Here is a 23681-nt window from a genome sequence, read left to right on the forward strand (position 1 = left end):
AGAATGCCTCGACTCAAACCACAGCCGTGACCTTTATTGGTTTTGGTATGACTGCTATATGCTTCTGTTTCATAAAATGGAGATCATAGTAGCAATATTTCACAAGTTAAGGATTAAATAAAATAAATCGTGTTTGAAGTAACACACGGCATTATTAGAAGTACACAGTGTTAGTAGAAATAATTACTTTTATCATTACTATAGTTATTACATTGAGCTGAGGTCACTAGAAAAATTTTTACATTTAGTTTATTTGTTCTTAAAATTCTGTGACTTAATTCTTACACAGATGTAAGTAATTCACCATAGGAGCTTTTCTCCAATGTTTTCATATGTGAAAGTCTAAAATACAAAAAAAAAACCGCACCAAAAAACACAAAATAACTGTCTTGTCATAAGAGGGTTTAGACAGGAAGAAAAAAAAGATGACTAAATTAGAGAAGTATGGATGCTGACAGAGACCAGTGTTACTATTTAATGATTTGTAATTTTAATATGATTAACCCTATATCCTTATTATAAAATAGCTTTATAACTTCCAAGCAAATGATAATTTGACAGACACTAAAAAGGTAGAATACATAAATGGGCATATAAAATATACAAATCACTTCAAGTAAATAATTAGAAGATTAAAACTTAGGTGATTTGTCAGAATAAACTCTGTAACAGCTTTCAAAAAATAAAGATAGAAAGGTTAAGCATGCTTATAAATATGGTGCTCATTATAAAGCTAATTGGCAAAGGTTTAACTTTTTTCCACATATTTTGGAGCATATTCTACTTAATAGTTAATGTCTTTGAGCCTTAACACACATATAGAGTAAAAACAAAAAATCTATCTCTGATTAGCACACAAGGTTACTGTGAGGTCAAATATGATATGATACTATGCATGAGCATTTAGACAACTGTAATAGTTTACATAAATATGACCACATTAGTACTAACTATAAGACTTAGGTCTTCACTTAAGTCTATACCATCCTGCTAATCAGTTCAGCAAAGATAGAAAGAATTATTAAAAAGCTGCAAAATATGAAGTCCAAAAATAAGAAATACTTGTTATTCTCCTAGAAGAATTATTTTCTATTTTCAGTTTTAAAGCAGAAAAATCCCTTGGCAGGTGCAATCTTAATAGGAAATCTCAATCTACAAAACAAGTAGAAAAATTGCTAACCTAATCCTTAGTTCCTAAGCCCTGTCTCTTGCCCTACAGCTCCCAGGTTATCTACTTTAAAACAGAAAACCCGGACCTCAGCTTGTCTACACATGAAAGCACATTATGCTGTACTGTATTACCATTTTAGAAGATTCTCAAAGGCATCCCAGGGGGGAAAAGAATGTGCTGGGGTCAAGCTGTCTCTGCTCCAGAACAGCTTAGTTCAGTAACCACCCTATATCTGTTTTCCCATCTTTAAAATAGGCCTAATACTACTAACTATGCAAAGTTCCTGTGAAGATTAAATGAAATAATACATATAAACTATACATATGGCAGAGCTGAAGACCAGTGAGAAGCATGCCTTCATATCTGAAAAAAATCATATAACAGCTTCCTATAAGGTTGAACAAAAATTGGCAAGTGTAATAATTGTGATATACATTATAACTACCTATAAAATCCAAAATATCTACAATTTATTTTGCCTGTATGTGTAATAAATTAAAACAATTTAAGTCTTAGAAAACTAATGATGGTTACTCTAATTGCAAATAAAATATACATGAATAGCTTCACTGTTCTTGATTTAAAAAAAAACCCTGTGTTAATTGGCTATTCTGATAAATCTGATCACAAATTTACCCAGTACAATCACTTCAGTTTCCAAAATCCCTGTGCTGATAAAAACTTGAAATTATTCAACGTAAAAATAAAAGGACATATAAGGTACTCTTGAGCCCAATTAAAAATAACACTGATTAAAGTAATCTTGATACTTTACATGCTTAACATTTATGGGTGGCAAGCTGCTTTGGGGGCATCTTCCAAAGTCACTTCTGCTTCTCAGGATATAGCTAGCCCTATTTATTAAATCACCTACATTCACAGAAAAAATAAAATTAATATTCATAAGATGAGATATAATCCTGAATTAGCACAGAAAGAATACTTGGCACCACGTTTCTAACAAATAATGCACACATATTTGTACTGAGAAATAAATAACTAGGCTTCTTAAATAGTAAGGTTGACAGATTTTCTTTTTTTTTTAAGAGTATGGAATTTATATTAGATATAAAATACAAAAAATAAACCCATCTAAAGAAGGGAGAGGGCTCCCTTTGTTTCCCTAGGTTTTCCTTCCCAATGCCACATAAACATTTTGCCCACATACAATGGCCAGGAAAGAGTAAAAAGAGGCAAGTTCTAAAAAACGACAGGTGCTCAGCTTAAGGAGGGTGATGACTGGGTCAGACGATCCCAGTTCTGGAGGAGCCCACTGTTTGCTCTGTCACAGCAGCAGGTCAATAACCCAGCCTTCTGGACCAGAAGCTACTGTCAGGGATACCCTGAGCATGTGACAGGCTGGAGCTGCTGGCTGGGAAGCAGACCACTTATTTATTCCCTCAGTGCACCCTTCAGATTTTTCTTTACTAAAATACCTTTTAAAGTTTTGTTTTAGGTAGCACTGCTTGAAACTTTTTGGATAGTTTCAAAAAGTCACTGTCAGATTGCTAAAATGATAGTAGTCTTAATATACAATATTTTAAATGTATCTAGTTTGATATCAGTCAATAAATTTCATGTTAATTCGCTCTGATTGTTCTACTCAATTTATTTTTAAGCAAGAAAAAAAAATCTGAATATTTTCCTATAAAGTTAAGCTTAAATAAAAAATTTAGGCAGCAATAAAGATTTGGTAACTACTGCTCATGTAGAACAGAAAAACAAAACACTTCTACAAAACACAACTACAGTCCCTTATTCATTTCCTTTTTTTGAAGATATTTAGATTTAACAGAAATAACTTAAAGGTACTTTCTGTCATCATACAATTTTGTATTCTATGAACATTCTCCAAGCTTAAACTTTTGGAAATTGTATAATTTTGCATAATGTCACCATGAAAAGACTAGTAAATATAGAAACTGAAATCACTGGCTAAGATTACCAGAGTATACTTATGATTAATTGGTTGATGTCTTCTCCCTTTTTTCCCATGCCAGAGCCGAGACATTTCCTTTCCAGGGCAAATTAAGTTACATCAGATCTTGTAAGAACTGTTGTAAAAAGCATTCTTCCTCTGTCCAAGATAAATTCCCAGCACAAGAGCCCTTCCTACAACTGTGACAAAACAGTCTGCTAGAGACAAAGATTTGATTGACAATACAGAGAGCTAATCACTAAGTAGTATCCATTGCAAAGAGAGACCTGGGTGGAGATTGTAAAGCTGGGGAGGGAAGACAGGGTTTCCCATGTTTAAGTTTGGTTGCACTGTATCCAAATGTGCAAAGAAAGGGCTCAAAAGTTTAAAGACACAGTGCCTTTATTTCCAAACACCAAGTACACTAAGAAATAGACTTACAATATCTTAGTCATAAAAAAGAAGTAAGTACAGTTGCCAGAGCCCCTCCCAAAGTACACAAAGGATTTCAAATAACGTTTTGTTTGCTCAAAATCATAAAATTCTATTATTTACATCTAAAAATCCTATAAAATTCCATCTTTTATATGAGCATTTTACAAACAGTAAGATGTTCTTTGAGGATGCTTCAACCCTCAAATTTTAGAGAACGACTATGTAAAAAACAAAGTCAACATAGTACAAATAAATCCTACACAAATATTCAATGACCTGAAAATCCTTCTGCCTGTTGCAGTGCATTTTCTAACATTTGATTTCTTGGAAAAGTACTTATATTTACTATGCCTACATATACTTCACTAATCAGCAGTATGCTGACTATAACCAAAGAAGGAAAATTTTAAGATTTAAATATTATTAAAGCTATACACTAAAATTATCTAGTGTTCAATTTTAACTAGAATTCAATGTCAAAATAGACCTGTAGATTTCTTCCATTTTAAGCTAAACCTGCTCCTCCTCCTTTATCTTGAGCATACACACAAAACTGTAATCACACAATGACACCTTGGCACACATACCACCTTTCCAGTACACACACCACTGCACCACACCCACTTACCCAAATCTCCTCCCTCCAATTTCCAGCTTGCATATCGAGGCTGATGTGCACATACAGGACAGAGCACACTCCATACTGAACAGGGTACCCTCCCTTCCACACACATCAGCCACCTCCCCTGCTTATGTCTCCAACCAGCTCCACCACACATGCCCTAAGATCTCTTTCCCCACAGGCTGTCATGGGCACACTGTTACCATCTCCACACTGGTGTCACTACATACAGAGTATCCTTATACATCCAACTCCCCATCAGCTCACTCTCCCTACACACAGCAACTATTCATCCCTTACAGTCAGATTTTCTAGAATTAAAAATATGTGTACCAAAATGTGGTTTACGTGAGATTTTTACACACACACACACACACACACACACACACTCTCAAAGCACAGGATAACTTATTTTGTTGGTTATCTACTCAACTAACATTCCCATAGATTCTCCTAGTACAGCTTTGATTTTGCTCAGATGTTTTTAATCATGTGTTTCTGAGAAGGCTGTGTCCGTGCCTGGACTGGATGCATCATTACAGATCTAAACAAGTGGCTCTCAAAGTTTAGCCTGCATTTGTTCAAACACAGATTGCTGGACTTCAAAACTAGTTCTGGTTAAGCAGATTGGAATAGGGTAAGAGACTGTGACTTTTAAACAAATTCCTAGATGCTGCTTCTGCTGATGGTATGGGGGCCATATTTTGAAAAACTACTAAGCCACAATGAAGTATCACCTCTCACCTGTCAGAATGCCTATGATCAAAAAGCTAAGATATAACGTGCTGGCAAGCATGTGTAAAAAAAGGAACCCTCGCATACTATTGGTAGGAACTGATACAGCCACTGTAGAAAACTGTATGGAGGTTCCTCAAAAATTATAATATAACTACCATATGATCTGGCAGTTCCACTTCTGAGTAAATTTATTTGAAGAAAACAAACACATTAATTCGAAAAGATATATGCACCCATGTTCATTTCACCATTACATTATTTACAATAGCCCAGATATATAATGGAATACTATCTAGACATAAAACAGAATAAAATGTTGCCATTTGCAACAACATGGATAGACCTTGAGGGCATTATGCTAAATGAAATAATCAGTCAGAGAAACACAAATACTATGATCTCACTTATATGTCGAACTCAAAATAACAACCAAAAAAATCAAGCTCATAGATAAAGATTATAGATCAGTGGTTGCCAAAGACGTGGGCAAAATGGGTCAAAAGGTACAAACTTCCAGTTATAAAATAAGTCAAGAGGATGTAATGTACACAGCATGGTAACTAGTTAATAATACTGTATGTCATATTTGAAAGTTGCTAAGAGAGTAAATCTTGTAAGTCTTCATAAGAAAAAATTTTTTTTTCTTAACTATGGTGACAAATGTCAACTAGACTTACTGCAATGATACTTATTTTGCAGTATACACAAATATCGAATCATTATGCTTTATACCTGAAACTAATATGCTAAACGCTAATTACAATACAATAAAAAAAAAACTGGTTTAAGCTATTTTGAGTGTTATTTTTCTACTTTTAATAAACATATTATCTAGCAAACATAAAGTGAGCTTAGTAAATCTCCTTCTTGCCCTTTATTTTTTCATAATGTTTACAAATATAGTGCTAGGTCATTAAAATTTGTCCAGACATCCCAGAGCTAGAAGCAGATGTCAACTTATCATTAGTGTAAAATAAGATTACAATATAATCTATTCTCAGAATTCAGATATTCAATTTAATAATAATTTTCCCTCTACTTTCATTATTGGGATTGAAATGATTGAATTACTTTATATCTGATTTCCTCTGAATTGGGAGTGGTCTACTAGAAGAATATGTAATTTGCCATACACAATATTTAAAGTAATTTTTTGCATGCAGCAATACTTTATTTTTATTATGTATTTTTTCCAATTAGTTTACATTCAGTATTATTCTGTAATAGTTTTAGAGTTACCACAAAGTTGTGGGAAAATCAGGTATTTTACAGAGTGGTTCCCCAGCTTTGAAAACAATCATTGTTCCAGGAAAACAAAACTAAAATATTTATACAGGCATATCTTATTTTACTGCCCTTCACTTTATTTTTTTTCCTTTATTAAGGTATTACATATGTGTCCTTATCCCCCCATTTCTCCCCCACCCCCCAACTCATGCCCTCATCCCCCTGGTGTCTGTGTCCATTGGTTAGGCTTATACTAGTATGCATGCATTCAAGTCCTTTGGTTGATCTCTCGAAGTAATTTTAATATTTCAAGTCATAAAATAGTCTGTCATTCATCCATCTTGTCTCTTCTCAATCTGCATTAAATAACGTTTTTGATTTTTAATGAAAATTTTATAGCCCATAACTTTTGGCTAGTAACTGAGGAAGAGTATTAACAGGGAAAGTGAAGCATTAGTTCAAAACTTTTCTGAGGTAGACAACATACTCATTTAACATTATTAGTAATTAAAACAGACCATATTAGGCATGATTCTGGGTGGTAAATGCTAATAAAGTATTGCTAAGCAATACTGTATTGTACACTTGAAAATTTCTAAGAGGGTAGATATTTTGTTAAGTATTCTTAATACATAATACTATATGTAATACTTTAAACAATAAATAATTTTTTAAAAGTGTCCTTAATACAAAGTAATAACAATAATAATAATAATAATGAAAGAGGGTGAGAAGATTAGGGGTTGATGAAAATATTTACGGCATACACTGTAGTAATGATTTCATGAATGTATTATTGTCTCCAAACTTATCAAGCTGCATATATTAAATATGGATAGTTTTTTATATGTCAATTATTCCTCAATAAAGTGTTTTTTCAATAAAGTGTTTTTAAAAATGCCTAATATAGAAATATTACATAAGACAATTTTTGTATTTACTCATAAATTCTAATTATTTTTAATACTTTTGATTTCTACCTTTTTCAGATTTACTGAATTTTTTTCTGGGGTTATGAATTGTAGTGCTATGCGATTTGTTCAATATAAAAAGTTACTTCAATTGCCTTTATCTGAGAAATGTGACCTCACCCTATTTAGTGAGTTAGACAGAGACTATTTTCATTTTGAACAAAATAAATTCTGTATGGATTTTGCTGGTCAGCTGATAAGAGATAAGGAAGGTTTTGTTCAGTTTTATATATTGACTCTATTTTAATTTTGGTATTACTTGTTCTTTAATTAAAAATAAAAAAGAAACCCATGTGCTTAATAAGATGAACACCAGAATACTCATATCTGGCAGTTTAAGAAATGAAATATGTACCATCCAACATAAGCCTCCCGGTATTGGTGCATTTAGAAATTGCAGCAATATCAAACTGCTGCAAAAGTCTTCCATGAGTAACCTAATAAACAATCATGGCAATAATTTTGCTTAACTAATGACAATTAGGAAAGCAGAACTGACTCCATTCTAGTGGAAAACTAAATCCAATCCTATATAATAAAAGGGTAACATGCAAATCAACTGAACAGCAGAATGACTGGTTGCTATGACGCGCACTGACCACCAGGGGGCAGACGCTCAATGCAGGAGATTCCTCCAGCCCGCAGGCCCTGATTGCCCAATTGGGGCCTGCTGGGCAACCTCTCGGTCCCTCCTCCTGGTCTGCAGGCTCTGATCACATGATGGGGGACAGGGAACTAGGGGGTGGGTGTTGGCAGACGCAGGCAGCACCAGGCCAAGGCCCCTGCCCCACCAGTCTCCCCCCACACAGAGGGCGACTGGCGAGCAGGCAGGAACAGCCAACCTCTCGTTCCCTCCTCCCAGCCAGCAGGCTCTTGATCGCCCAATGGTAAACAGGGAACTGGGGGTGGGTGGTGGTGGGGGTGGTGGTGGTGCCAGAGCCGGCTGCTGGCAGGTGGGGAAGATGGCCCTGATCATAGGCCAGGCCTAGGGACCGTACCTGTGCATGAATTTTGTGTGCCAAGCCTCTAGAAAGGACATACTATAATACACTTTATGGCCTAAGATGCTAATAATAGGTTATTTTATATTTACATAGTTAAAATGGAGAACATTAAAATTTAATATCAAAATGGGAAGTCTATAAATGATTTAAAAAGTTATCTAAGCCAAAACCGGTTTGGCTCTGTGGATAGAGCGTCAGCCTGCGGACTGAAAGGTCCCAGGTTGAATTCCAGTCAAGGGCATGTACCTGGGTTGTGGGCACATCCCCAGAAGGGGTGTGCAGGAGGCAGCTGATCGATGTTTCTCTCTCATCGATGTTTCTAATTATCTCTCTCCCTTCCTCTCTGTAAAAAATCAATAAAATATATTTTAAAAAAAGTTATCTAAGTCAGAAAGTAGATTCTAAAGTATTTTAAGTACAAAACCTTTGTACAGATTTATGTAACAAGTAGTGAACATTATTTACATTTACACTCACAAATAAATAACTGTTTAAGAAAATGTGAGTAATGTCAGCATATAAAAATGAACAAGTCATCTCAGAAGCCAAAGATCAAATGGAACATATTTTTATCAATATTTCAGTAAGTGTAAGAAATGGGAAGTAACCCAGAGCAATTTTCTCCTAATACCAAGCATTTCTGTTATCTTAGTAAACTCATATTTTAAAATTTAGTCAATAAGCATAAACCTGGGAGGTAAACTTCTAAATAAATCAATTAAAGCTAATTTAATAAAGTCAATTTCTTTGTTGTTTTTTTTATCATCCCAATAGCACTAGATGCTTTAATAATTGGCTTGGAGTAGGAGATACTGAACTACAAGTTGTATAAAATTAACTTTAGCGATGGGATAAAAAAAAGAAAAACCTTTTCTGCTTTATCCCCAAAGGAGTGAAATTCAACCCAAAGGAAGTGGGACGACAAGCAATTTTAGTTTTAAAAGCTTCACTTTTGAGGCCTGTGTCATCAAGCAGCAAGAAGGCACAACCAATACATGTGATACTCTAAAACTTTCAAAGGGTTCTACTAGAGAGCCTCTTGAAGTTGGTATTTGGGGTTAAAGATGATAGAGCCCAATGCGCAGTAATGTGCCATGATACCATCTACTGACAGGATACAACTGACCTGTATTACTGTAGCATCATTTTCACTTCATGGCAAGAAATTTAAAAAATATTTTTATATTACATCAGGTACACTAAGAAGACAAATGAAAAATTCATATTAATCTTAAAGAAGAAACAGGCTTCAAAGATATTTCAGGCTTATTGTGGTGGCTGCTGCTTTAGACTACACCAATGGACTCTTAGGTACTTGTCAAGTACATCAACTTTAAAGAATATTTGATGAACAAGTTCAAGAGGCACAGATAACTAAATTACAGCCTGGTATGCGTATTCAGAGGCAATATAAGGAGAGGGAAATTAAGACCTGATAGGAGTCCTTTGGTATGTTAGGGAGCTATGCCTGAAGAAATTATATCAGCATGACTGCTACTGATAAGAAAACATGCTTTAAAAAGCAAGGCACAAATGATTAAAGAAATTTTTCTCCAAAGTGAACCAAATTTATGTTTTTGGAATGCAGATGCAGCAACATCAAAAAAAGAAGAATATTTTGAAAAATATTTTATACAATGTAACTTGCATGACAGAGACTTGAAAATTAAAATACATTGTGATCAACATACTATGAAAGTATCTTCCAGTGTTAGCATTGTATAAGTTTAATGCAATACCTGAAGTGGTGGCATGGGGTATACTATAGTGGTTTTTCCATCTGTACTGCACAATGAGGAGCTTTAAAGAATACTGCTCATAGGCATTCAGGTTGTTTTCAGTTTGGAGCTATTGTGAATAAAGCTGGTGAGAAGATTAATAATGTTGGTTTAAGTATTAAAAGAACTTATAATATGTGCCTAACATATGCTACCTCTTTCCCGCCATTACACTAGAGTTACAGTAGAAACTGTTTTATATAGTACACAGAATGGACATTTAAAATCAGGTTCACATTTTAAATAAAAGACATGCCATGTATACCTTCCATCGTTATACATGTTAACTTCATGCACAATAAATTTATATCACATACACAATCACGAACATTAACACCAAACGGATAACAAAATTTGATCTCTTTTATAATCACATTTTAGCATCTGCTCTATATTTTTTAACATATCAAGAAGAGATTAATCTAGGCAATCACAATAAGTAAACCAGTAATTGCCACCCTATCAATCCCACAAGACAAAGCATGTAAAACATATGTAATATTAAAAGATATATTTAATAGGGATTACAAAGTCGATTATTATTAATTTGCCCATATAGATAAATTCATCAAATTTGAGCACATAATATTTACCCTATTTTATAAATAAGCTACAGCTTTTTCCCCTATCATTATTTTTATATTCACATCAAGAATGCTTGGGTATAGACTTAGAAAAAAGTAATTTGCATGAATGTGTTAAATGACTGCTGTGTACCTGCCCCATGTAGGAGATAATAGTAATAAATCAGACCTGGAAAAATGTTTCACAAAAATTAATATAATAGCAATTGATATTATTCCAAAATGCATTCAATAAGTCACTTCATTGCTGCTACTTTGCTTCTCTAATAGTTAAAAGCAAAAAAAAAAGAAAAAAAAAGAAATAGTAATGAATCAAAGTTACTAATCAGATTCATTCAATAAACACAAATATACATGGGCAATGAATCTTTTAAAGAAAGTATTCTTTTGTACCAAGATTTTGTATATTTTCCTATATAACATAAAGCTATGAATTCACACAAAGTAAAAAGATGAACGAAATCTTCACATTTTTCTTCTTACCTCCCATTCTCTGGCTGCTTCTTCATTAGATGAATCCTCGTTTGTTTCCGATTCTTCAATCTTTTTTACAACTATGAATCCAGGTTCTCTGGTATATTCACCAGTATCTTCTGCATATATTTCTGGACTCCACTGAATGAAGAAGGCATATAAGTGGTCTGACCTGTTAGAACAAGTGACTATTAATAATAGATTTAGTGTCAGCTAAAGTTACAAAATTACATTTGTTACATATCTTGACTAAACTTGAGAACTTAAAATATACATAGAATATATTATGCTTTATTTTAAAAAGATAACAAAGCCCACCACCAGTAAGACATTAAACTTAAACATTATTATTTGACTGTGTTCTATCAAGTTGTTCTGAGAAAACGACATTAAAATTTTCCTTGCCATGCTTTTGACTAGCTCAGGTGCTGTCCATGGTAATATTTTTTCTCTTTAGAGTAACTAGTAATGGGAAGGGAAACTGAACCCACAATTTTGACATCATTTGTACAATGATCTGATTATCTAAAATATAAGTACACAATTTAAAAATTGCATATTTTAAAACTTGGATATTATACAGAATTTTTCCAAGTTAACAAAAATCTAATATGTTTAACTTTTAAATATCAGGGACACACACTGTATTATGGGTTCAGAAACTGATGTCTAATCTTTCAAGTCTTATTTTCCCCTTTTTAATTTTGTTTACTATAGTAAAGCCTGTTGTTACAAAAGATAATAAAAACTCTGACAAACATATTTGAGAGTCAAATACACATGACATTTCAAATATTATCTTGGCTTTAGTTAGCATGAAAATTGATTATAAAACTCTTAACTATCATATACCAATCAATAACAATGGTTCTGGAAATTGTATCCAATTAATTTTTTTCTTAAGTGTCATTTCTTATGTGGTAGCTGACATATCAAAGGGTGTGTAGTTCCATCTTTCAGATAATCTGTACCAAAACAGCAATTTTCATAAATTACATGTATACAATAAAGTTCAAAATCATAATAATACCAATTCTTAATGAGCATTAGCCAAAGTGCAAGGACAATGACAAAATGGAAAATCCCATGTAAAAATTAAAACCAACAGTAATGACAAAAACTAAATCCTTATGTTAGTTTTAATTAAAGATGTACTATTTAGGAATGCCTTATTTTATTGTACTTTGCTTTATTGTGTTTCACAAATATTTCATTTACTTTACAAATTAAAGGTTTGTGTTCACCTTGCATTGAGCAAATCTATTGGCATCATTTTTCCAACATCATCTCCTCACTTCATACTTGTGTCACATTTTGGTAATTCTTGCAATATATCAAGTTTTTTCATTATCGTTATATTTGTTATGGTGATTTGTGATCAGTCATCTTTGATGTTACTGTAATTATTTGGGGGTGCCACGAACCACACCCATGTCACACTTAATTACATTAATTGCATTAAACATTAAAGTAATGTGTGCATTATGACTATTCCACAGATCAGCCATTTCCTCATCTCTCTCTCTCTTTGGGCCTCTCTATTCCCTGAGACACAATAATATTGAAATTAGGCCAATTAATAACCCTACAATGGCCTCTAGTGTGCAAGTGAAAGGAAGAGTTGCATGTCTTTCACATTAAATAAAAAGCTGAGAATGATGAAGCTTAGAGAGGAAAGCATGTCAAAAGCGAGTCTCTTGTGCCAAAGACTTAGCCAAACTGTGAATACAAAGGAAAAGTTCTTGAAGGAATTTAGAAGTGCTACTGAAAGAATAGATAGTAAGAAAGTGAAACACCCTCATTAATGATATGGAGAAAACTTTAATGTTCTCGTCTAATCCAGAGGAAGGCCCTTAACTGTCTTCATTTCAATGAAGGCTGAGAGAGGTAAGGGAGCTGCAAAAGAAAATCTGCAGCTAGCAGAGGTTGGTTCATGAGGTTTAAGGAAAGACGCTGTCTCCATAACATAAAAGCGCAAGGTGAGACCTGATCCAAGCGGCAGAGTAAGTAGCACTCACTCACTTTGACCATATCAAAACCACAACCTAAGTTACCGAACAATCAACCTGGAAAACCATCTGAAGACCAGCTGAACAGAAGTCTTATAACTAAGGACATAAAGCAGCAGCATCTACCTGGAGACTGGTAGGAGGGGCAGAGAAATGAAAAGGGCAGTTTATAATAGAGGCATAGCTCAGCTGCAAAGGTACCTTCTGATGAGTGAGGGGTCTTAACCTCACGGCGGTCTCCCCAGGGCTGGGAAATGAGTCCACATAACACCTGGCTGTGAATATCTGCGAGGACTCTGCCTGCCTGGGTGAGAAGGACAGCTGCTGGAAATGCAGGCATCCTCTGAAAGGGACAACGCACAAAAATCTTGCTCTTAATCTGGGCTCCAGTGGAGGGATAGCAGTTCAGAGCATGCTGGCGTCATACAGGGAGAGACTGAGTTGTCGGGGGGAAGTATCTGCAGATGTGGTTGAAAGAGCAAGAGAACTAGAACCAGAAGCAGAGCCTGAAGATATGACTACATTGCAACACTCTCATGGTAAAACTCTAATGGATGAGGAGCTGCTTTGTATAAATGACCTGGAATCTACTGCTGGTGAAGAAGCTGTGAAGATTGGTGGAATTACAACAACGGATTTAGACTGTCCCATAAATTTAGCTGACAAAGCAGTGGCGGGCTTTAAGAGGATGGGGTCCGGCTTTGAAAGAAGGACTACTGTGGGTTAAATGCTATCAAACAGCATCATACACTACAGAGAAATTGTTTGTGAAACAAAGACTCCACTAATGTGGCAAACTTCGTTGTTGTCTTATTTTAAGTAGTTGCCAGTCACCCCAACTTTCAGGAACCACTAGCCATCAACATCAAGGCAAGGCACTCCACCAACAAAAAAGATTAAGACTCGCTGAAGGCTCTGATGGTTATTATTTTTTTAGCAGTAAAAAATTTTTAAATTAAGGCATGTACATTTTTTAAAAAAATATTTTATTGATTTTTTACAGAGAGGAAGGGAGAGGGATAGAGAGTTAGAAACATCGATGAGAGAGAAACATCGATCAGCTGCCTCCTGCACACCCCACACTGGGGATGCGCCCGCAACCAAGGTACATGCCCTTGACTGGAATCGAACCTGGGACCCTTCAGTTTGCAGGCCGACGCTCTATCCACTGGGGCAAACCGGTCACGGCGGCATGTACATTTTTAAAATACCTAACACTACTGCACGCTTAACAGACTACAGTAGTATGACATAACTTTTACATGCCCTGGGAAACCAAGAAATTTGTGTGACACGTTCTACTGTGATATTCTCTTTATTGTGGTATTCACATTATTGCAATGGTCTGGAACTAAACCTGAAATATCTCCAAGGTATGTCTGTAGTTAAAATTTTCATTGTAGTTATCTTAATATGTCTGGCAAATCAGAATGCCTGGCTCTGTGCCTATCAGGTATTTGTGTATTATGCAAATCATGCCATATTTTAAAATTACTCTGATCACATTTTATTGAATGCACACATTGTATTTATTGTATACTTGGATGGGAGGGGAGGGAGAAGAATTTTATCATTAAAAGCAGATTTCAGAGCAACATATAAAGATTTTCCAAGAGGTACACAAACACTTAAGATAATTTTAAGGGAATGAATTTATCTTCTTCTTCTTTATGTTACTCATATTAATCTGCTTAAGAAGTGTGGTAATGATATCTTACATAGTCCCTGTCCTTTGCTTTCCCTAAAGCACTTTTTTCTACTTTATTAAAAAAAAAAAGCATATCCTCACCTATCCAGAACTTTATAATGGTACATGCCCTTAAAAACTTCCAGACCTCCCACAGTTAGTATTAAGACAGGAAAAGATTTTAAGACTGCATTATACATCCTTTTGCATATCAGGTGGTTTCTAATTTACTGATTTCTATAAAACAGAAGTTTTCAATAAAGTTGCTCATTGATTATCACTAAACATAATTTTGATAAAAGATGATTAATTTTTGGAATATAAATAGAAACATGTTTAAAAAATTGAGTGACATTATTATAATAAAAAACTTTGCAAACTCATAGGCTATTTTGGGGAACAAAGCTTTTCAGTACCTAAAAGAAAAAAATGAAGGGGAGTGGGTAGAACTGAGGGACTGAATCCTCTCTCATCCTTTCTTTAAGCAACATTCATCAATGATTACATAAATTAACTGGGAGAAAGGCCCATCTATTTTATTAAGTTTATTTAGTATATTTTACTTTTTATGTGTAATAATTACTGAGTACCCTTGTTTAGCCCTACCTTTTCTTTTTTTAAAAATATATATTTTATTGATTTTTTACAGAGAGGAAGGGAGAGAGATAGAGAGCTAGAAACATCGATCAGCTGCCTCCTGCACATCTCCCACTGGGGATGTGCCCGCAACCCAGGTACATGCCCCTGACCGGAATCGAACCTGGGACCCTTCAGTCCACAGGCCGACGCTCCATCCACTGAGCCAAACCGGTCTCGGCAGCCCTACCTTTTCAAATATGTTTGCACAGGAAACATAGCATGGCATAGTTTAGAAGATAGAAATAGTATCTCACTGTGGAGCAAAGGGTAGTAACCATGCTTAATGTACATTTTAAAATACTGAGGCTCCCTAACCTTATGGTTCCTCTTCTGTTATATAACCCAGGGCAAATGCAGCTGCCACCTGGCCTTCTTCGCATCACACTGTGGGAACTGAAGCTCAAATAACTCATGCAAATGTTGGCACTATCTATTGCTATTATTGGGACTCTGTGTTCTCTCCTAGCATGCATTAAACTATGGCGTAACAACTTGTTAGCTTGCATGTAGTGTAAACCTTAGACTCTTTACTATTTTGACAATAGTCATAGAAAATTTGAAAATAAATCTGATATCAGAAGGGACACACACACACACACAAATGTGTGAGGGAATGTAATTTGTTGCAAAGAAATATACTCACGAATAAAAATATAATGTACCTTATAAGATTCTATAATGTACCTTATAAAATTCTATGAGGAGGTGTAATGGAAATACAAGTTCAAAGAGAAGAAGTAAAGATGAAAATTCTGTTAAAGAAGACCACGTTCAAGTAGTTTTTAAATGGATAATGGTAGAGGGGAAATTGTTATGGTGTTTAAATTCTACTAGGTTTATTTTAAAAATCAATGTAACAGTTTTATTTTTAAATGTTGATATTGGCGGGCAATGTGGCTTAGTGTTTTGAGTGCTGACCCATGAATTAGGAGATCCCGGTTCAACTCCTGGTTAGAGCACATGCCTGGGCCGATCCTCAGTCCAGGGTGTGCAGGAGGCAGCTGATTGATGATTCTTTTTCATCATCTCTCTCTCTCTCTCTCTCTCTCTCTCTCTCTCTCTCTCTCCCTTTCCCCCCACTTTCTCTCTCTGAAATCAATAAAAATATCTCTCTAAAAAAATAAAATGTCAATATTTATAATACGGTGATGACAGATATCCTTTACAATTGGTAAACTTATGAGAAAAAATTTTACTGGATAGGGAATACAAAAAATAGTTTGAAGATCACACCCCTTTAGAAACTAAAGGCATTCAATAGTATTTGAGGAGGTTTTTAAAAAGGGATTATACATCATTACCTGCAATGAGGTAGGAGCCATACCAGTTAATATTTTGATGAACCTTCTTGCTCTAAGACATTTGAAGTAAATTTTCTTACTTTAAAACTAGCTATACGTTCATTTTTGCATTAAACCACAAAAAAAACATTTAAAATGGAGGATATTAAAGAGTACAAAATAGGAGCTAAATTATTTTGAATAGCCTTAATGTCAAGTTTTAATCATGAACTATGTTTCAAAAGTACTTTGTCACTGGTGTTAAGTGATATTCAAAATCATTTTAATTCAAAGGATCTCAATAATGTTTTAAGTTTGGTGGTTGTTTGTCTTTTTACCTTTCTTGTGGCACAGCAAACCAATATTCATGTTTCTTATCTCTCTGTGCATACTGTTGCATTGTTGCACTTGCTTGGGATACAAATGTTTTCCTCATTGGTTTTCCAACTCTGAGACGTAAGAACTTATGTAACTGATGCCTTCTCTTTTCTTTTAAAAATGAAGAACCTAAAGCTGAGACACAAACAGTTTTATTCAATTCTTACACACCATGCTTAAATAATTTAGATTAAATAATGTGTCTCTCCAAACTTCTGATAAATAATTAGAAAATAATACTTGAATTCATCGACACTTATTTAAGGTAATTCTCTTAATTTGTATTATTTTCCATCAAAAGTACAGGTAGAACAATACTAATGAACCAACAGCCACATTATAAGCTGAAATTATGTCTAAGGGTATCAGGAAAAAAAATGTGACAGCTTCAGGAACTTTTATTAAATTTTTGTTTATAACAACTATACTAAAGTAATTGAATATACAAATACAGTATTTTGTACATTCCCTATCAGCCTTCTAGAAAAACAACTAGGTAAGTTTGTATGGTTGTTAAATATAAAAATTTAATTTAAAAGTTTCTAAAGCTTTTACATACCTATTAAGGTGTGATAAAAACAACCAACAATATGCTAGATTCAGCCATCGGTTTGGACAGTTTATTAAGCCTGAATTGTCATTAACTCTCCCTACTAGAGATTCTGACATAAGGTACATTGGGGGCTGACAATGAGGTTGAACTTAGGAATCTGGACATTATTAGCTTAGAAAAGCATCATAGTATGGAGGAAATACTTGCTTATACTCAGGAAATCTGGGCACTAGTCATGGCTTTTTTCTGTGTAACATTGTGGGCACAAAATCTGAGGCCAAGCATTCATAAATATCATTAAAAATGAACTTTTACCATTTTTGCACAGTTACAATCTAGTTTTATATCTATTAAAGTTTTATTATATTGTTAGAGGCCCAGTGCACAGATTCATGCACTGGTGGGGTCCTCTGGCCTGGCCTGCACCCTCTAGCAATCCGGGACCCCTCGGGGGATGTTGGAGAGTAGTTTCGGTCTAAACCCTGCTGGCCAGGCCGAGGGACCCCACCAGTGCACGAATCCGTGCACCGGGCCTCTAGTATGCATATAAGATCTTTGGTTAATCTCTTCCCGCCCTTCCCTTCCCCCTCTGAGATTCATCAGTCTTGTTCCATGTTTCCATGTCTGTGCATTGAGGTCTGCCCCCTGGTGGTCATTACGCATCATAGCTACCAGCCAGTCGGCCTGTCGCTTAGGCTTTTATATAATAGAAGTCATTAAAAGGTTAGAAACTTTGAGTATTTCCCTATTATAGAAACTTAAGTTACTTAAAATTAATTACTTAATTTGTTACCACCATCCCCCTCCCCAAAAGGGAAGAAACCAAATGGTAACAATCAGGATACCTATCTGAATATACCTACCAACTTTTCTCCTTTCAGTATTTTGTCATAATAGGGGCTCTCCCTATAAAACCCTGCACACCAACAAACCCACTATAATGAAAGTAGTCTGTCACATATCGGCTTAAACAGAATCCATTATTTTACCCTTTTCAAAGATCCTAATAGAAGGCAACAATCAGGCACAAATATATCAATAAAGATATTCATACCAGCATTTTTAATAGCCTGATCAAAGATAAAAAAAATCTTAACAATATGAATTGCTAATAACAATGGAATGTCTTAACAATATGGAAATGGTTAAATTAGAAGGTCATTAAAAACCATGTTTTCAAAGAACTAAAATGACATGGGAAAACATTCATGACATAAAATGGTGAGTGAAAAAAGGAAAATACAACACTACATACAGTATAATCCTAATTTTATATAAAAAATACATATGTATAGATACATACAATATCAAAGTTGTATATATATGTATGAATATATACATACACACCAAAGATCAAAACTAAATATACCAAATGTTAATAATGATTAAGGTGATTAATTCTAGGTAATTTTTATAAGTTTGGTAAAAACTCCCTATATATTTTTGTTAAATCACATTTAACGAACATTCACTAGTTCTGAATAAAGGAAAAATATTACAAAAGAAGAAACAGTCACTCTTTTATAGAATTTACTTGAGTAAATGGGTTTCTTAACATCTACTTAATATAATCCTTAGGTCTTCAGGGTATATAAGAAAACAGAAGGAAAATTCAGTATTTTAAAAACTAAACTGAACTGTTGTGCATTGCTTGTGGAAATGTAAAATGGTACAGCTACTGTGGAAAACAGTTTGGCAGTTCCTCAAAAATTAAACATAGAATTACCATAGAATCCAACAAGTCCACTTTTGGGTATATACCCCCCAAAAATTTAAAGGAGGAACTCAAACAGATATTTGTATTCCAATATTTACCAGCAGCACTGTTCACAAAAGCCAAAAGACTAAAACAACCCAAATGTTCATTAATGAATGAACAGATAAAGAAAACATGTTATGTATTAATGGAATATTATACAATTTTAAAAGGAAGGAAATTCTGACACATACTATAACATAGATGAAACTCGAAGGCATTATGTAAGGGAAATTAACCACACACAAAAGGACAAATATATGATTCCACTTGTATCAGGTACCTAGAGTAGAGAGAAAAAGTAGAATGGTGGTTTTCAGGGGTTGGGAAGAGTGGAATATAGGAGTTTTTGTTTAATGGGTACAGTTTCAGTTTGGGAAAATGAAAAAACTTTGGAAATGGATGGTGGTGATAGTTCTATAATAATGTGAATGTACTTACTGCCATTGAATTTTACACTTAGAAATGGTTAAAATGATAAATTTCAGTTTATGCATATTAAACAAAAAAAATTTGAATTAAAATGACAGAAAAGCTTATATATAAATTTGATTGGCCTGGAATCAATATTCCAATAGACTATAAGAAATGTTACCTAAGATACCTGAGCTGCACTCCATTAACCTATTAAGCAGAAGCACTGTATATCAGAAATGACTATTTCTGTAATTTTCATAAGTAAACAGTTCCCTAAAACAAAACTGAAAATGGTGTTTTAATTTACCTTTAGTGCTGCTTTGTAAAAGAAAACATTTACTTAGACAATGATAGAACTTCTGGATACTTGAGGAATTTAAAAAATTAGATTTTTGTCTAATCGTAGTTTTTTAAAAAGATGGGATTACAACTTTGTCAATTACAAATTGCAATTAGGATATTATATATGCAATGAAAAGAAATTATTTTAATGAGATAACACACCAAGAACTAAAAGAAAAAAAGTTGAGATATCAAAGGTATTACAGAGCTTGTGTACATTTTCAAGAAATACATTGTTTAAAAATAGAACATGGTGAGTTGGGAATGTTTAAACATGGTAGAAAAGATGCTCATTTTATGTATAAGCCACTGTGGGGTAAGAAAAGTCAAAGAGATTAGAAACCAAAGAACATTATATTTGTCCCCAGAGAAACATCAGCCAAGGGCCCAATAGATTATTCTTTACAGTAGCCTAAGAAATAGCAGCTTTTGCGTCACCAAGGAAAGAGGGAAACAATATGCAAATAATATGAGCTTTATATATTCTTTTAACACTTACCTTCTGTATCAACAGTTGCTATTTTATGCTTAATTTCCTTTTGTGACACCTGTTGAATATTGTCCCTTTGCTGTTTAGTTTCTTGCATAGTATGCGTTTTCCAGAGTTTCCGGAGCTCTTCTACCTCTGTCTCTGAGTCCTGTTTTTGTGCCTTCCCTTGTTTTCCTTTGACAGTTTGCTTTAGTTTGAATTCTGTTGCTTCCCCACAAGGCATACTTTCTTTTTCATCCTCTTCTTGGTGCAGTGAATTCTCATTAAGAAAATCCTGGTCTGCATTACCTTTAATATTTATGCTTCCTTCTTTAGGGTCTAATATTTCTTGAACATTATCTGTTGCCTGATCTCCTTCCTTAGTGGCCATTTTGAGATTTAAATCAGTTTTATGGGAAAGATCCCCAACTTCATTTGGAGAATGTCCAGAATCAGATTTTAACTGATCAAGAGTAGTAGTAGATTCTGATATGATTGTAGAACATTCTATCCCACTCTGATTGACAGTCTGCACAGACTCTGATGATGCACTGGATGATTTACCTTGTCGCAGCTCATCTGAAGAGACAAGCTCTTCCCGTGCCAGAGAGAGTTCTGATTCTGTGAACACGTCTTCAAAAAGGGACTCCTCGGTGCACCTGGGAGCAGTGCTGGCACTATCATTGACCGCATCACGGATTCTTGAGTCTATTTCATCAGCATCACTTCTTGACATTTTCTTTAAGTGGCAGAAGTCCCTTCCTGATAACTGATCTATCTCTCTGTCAGTAAACAAAATTATAAGTTATTAGACTTTTTAAATTGTAGTCTTTCATTGTCCACAAACTTACCACTAAATTAATATTCCAAAAAAAGGCTTTTACAAAAGGACGTAGTATACATCTCTTAATAGCATATCAAAAATTTTGATTTATTCATATAGACCAGCGGTTCTCAACCTGTGGGTCGCGACCCCTTTGGAGGTCGAATGACCCTTTCACAGGGGTCGCCTAAGACCATCAGAAAACATATATATAATTACATATTGTTTTTGTGATTAATCACTATGCTTAATTATGTTCAATTTGTAAAAATGAAATTGGGGGTCAACACAACATGAGGCGCTGTATTAAAGGGTCGTGCATTAGGAAGGTTGAGAACCACTGATATAGACCAAAGTGATAGTAAAGCACTTAAGATATGCTTAAGATATGGAAAACATCAATGCAACATTTCCTGAATTAATCTACCTGAAGAGAAGATGATAATACAAGTTTTGGGTGAAGCTATAATCCTAAATTAAAATTTATTCATTGATAGAATATGAAAAATAAGCTTAGGTAAAATTTTGATTAAAATGTAAATGTCTTAACAAAGTAATACATTGATTGATATTACACACATGTGCACACATGCGTGCTTATTTTACATTTAAGTAGAGATTAAACTAAAATATAGAGCTCAAAAGCAAAGCCCAAAGCCAACCTGAGTAGACCTGAAGCAAAAGTACTCACTGGAATTCCCAGGCTACCAGCAACACCTCAATAACAATTCTATGGGAACTTGTTTAACTAAAGGAGTTAGATATTAGATAGCTAAATGGTTTATAATTACATCTAGATTTTCATGTTTAATGGCATTTATACGTAAGCAGTAATGTTCAAAAGTTAGATAGTCTACATTCTGGAAAGAGGTAGTGCAAACATTTAAAGCATGAAATATAAGTCAGCAATTAAAAATGACAGTTAAAAATAGTTTGTGAAAAATGGAAACCGCATGAGTTCTTAGTGGAAAAACTATTAACATTTATGAAAGTTTGAAAATAAAAGAGACTGAAAAATAATTCAACACAAAAATAATTGGCTATCTCTGGATGATGAAGCTGAGTTAACTCTTTTCCTCTTATTCTACTTTTTGGTATTTTTCAAATTTTCTAAAATGAGTATGCATGACTTTTGTAACAAGAATAGAATAATTTTATTTTATTAAAAGTATTAATTAGTTGAAGTTCAGTTCATAGCTCTGCCTCTTGTATTTAATTCACCTTAAAAAACACAAGCATTTAACTTGTGCTATAAAATACCTAACAGTGTCATCTACTGGTGATTCATTCAAACTGCTCACAGGGAGGGGCATAAGTAGGTTTGTAGTTTTGAGTACTCGGAACAAGTTAATTTTTGTATAATTATTGTATTATTTCCCATTTGAACAACTATAAACCTACTTTTGCCCCACACTGTATATAGGGTCTTGGAAGCTGGCAAAGTTTTGGGAAACTGTACCTGTACGTTTAATAAAAGGTAATAAACAAACCAAACAGGATATATATTTATATAAGTGCTGTAATCTTCAGAGTTAAAATGCCAAATTCTAAATATTTATTAATGCCAATGTGCTTTTACTGCTCAATATAGTTGCAGAACAATACCTTTAAAATCAACTTCCCAAGCAATTTAAGACAAAAGAAAATCAATAAAATCTTATCTCATTTTTGCTATGACACTACTATGAAAAAACCACTTCATTTATATGATTTGTTACAAATAGTTTTTAATCAATTAATAAGGGAGAATTAAATGATATTTCTTTTTAAAGAAATAAAAAAATGTTTAGATCAAATGCATGGTTTTTCCACGTGACATTATGAATGATAAAACAGTGATATGCAAGAGGAGCCCTAAGGTATCCTTATAGGATAGTTATGAATCATTCAGCATAAGAGAATCCCAAAATATCATAATACAAACGGAAAAGCAGGACAGCAGGAAGTTAATCTTAGCAGTGACTGACAATATATACACACATATATAATCTTGTTTCTTTTTAAATCTAATCCTTCACTCCTTCACTTTCGCCTTATCCCTCCACCTACTCCAATGGTTATTTGCTGAACCTGACTTTGAATGATCTATAAGAATAACTGACACTAGAGAATATCCTAGGAATTATCTGCATCTATAAAGAGAAGTTTATCATGACAAAATATCTATTGAGTGGAAGGTGTAATCAATTTTTTTAATAAGAAACTTTATTCTCCACAGGTATCAACAAACTCATGCAGGTTGCCTCAGAAACAGAAATAACGTGTTCTTCTCCTCTGTAAGTAGTTCTTTCCCACAGGTTAATATTAAAACACCATTCTTCATTCCTGTGGGCTAATACTGGGATATATATTTCAGTATCAAAGTGAGGCCAGATTTTAAACTGTTGACAATCAGTATGGAGAAAT

At 34.1% G+C, this 23681-nt stretch overlaps 1 protein-coding gene across 9 annotated transcripts in view; it reads right to left on the minus strand.

The window, feature by feature from the left end:
- The window catches only part of OXR1 (oxidation resistance 1), a 326251-nt gene that overhangs the window by 18507 nt on the left and 284063 nt on the right, over positions 1-23681 (minus strand). For 5 of the 9 annotated variants that reach the window (XM_015561707.1, XM_015561705.1, XM_015561710.1 and 2 more), the window contains 3 exons: positions 20483-21234; positions 16876-17050; positions 10932-11094 (listed from right to left, as the gene is read on the minus strand). In XM_015561707.1, coding sequence (XP_015417193.1) covers positions 10932-11094; positions 16876-17050; positions 20483-21234 — 1090 coding nt within the window. Of the gene's footprint in view, positions 1-3116; positions 3414-10931; positions 11095-16875; positions 17051-20482; positions 21235-23681 lie in introns of those variants that run through there. The other 4 variants (XM_015561706.1, XM_015561711.1, XM_006760251.2 and 1 more) reach the window with 3 other exon arrangements.

This window comes from Myotis davidii, unplaced genomic scaffold (assembly GCF_000327345.1).
Source record: "Myotis davidii unplaced genomic scaffold, ASM32734v1 scaffold497, whole genome shotgun sequence".
Classification (NCBI taxonomy): Eukaryota; Metazoa; Chordata; class Mammalia; order Chiroptera; family Vespertilionidae; genus Myotis; species Myotis davidii.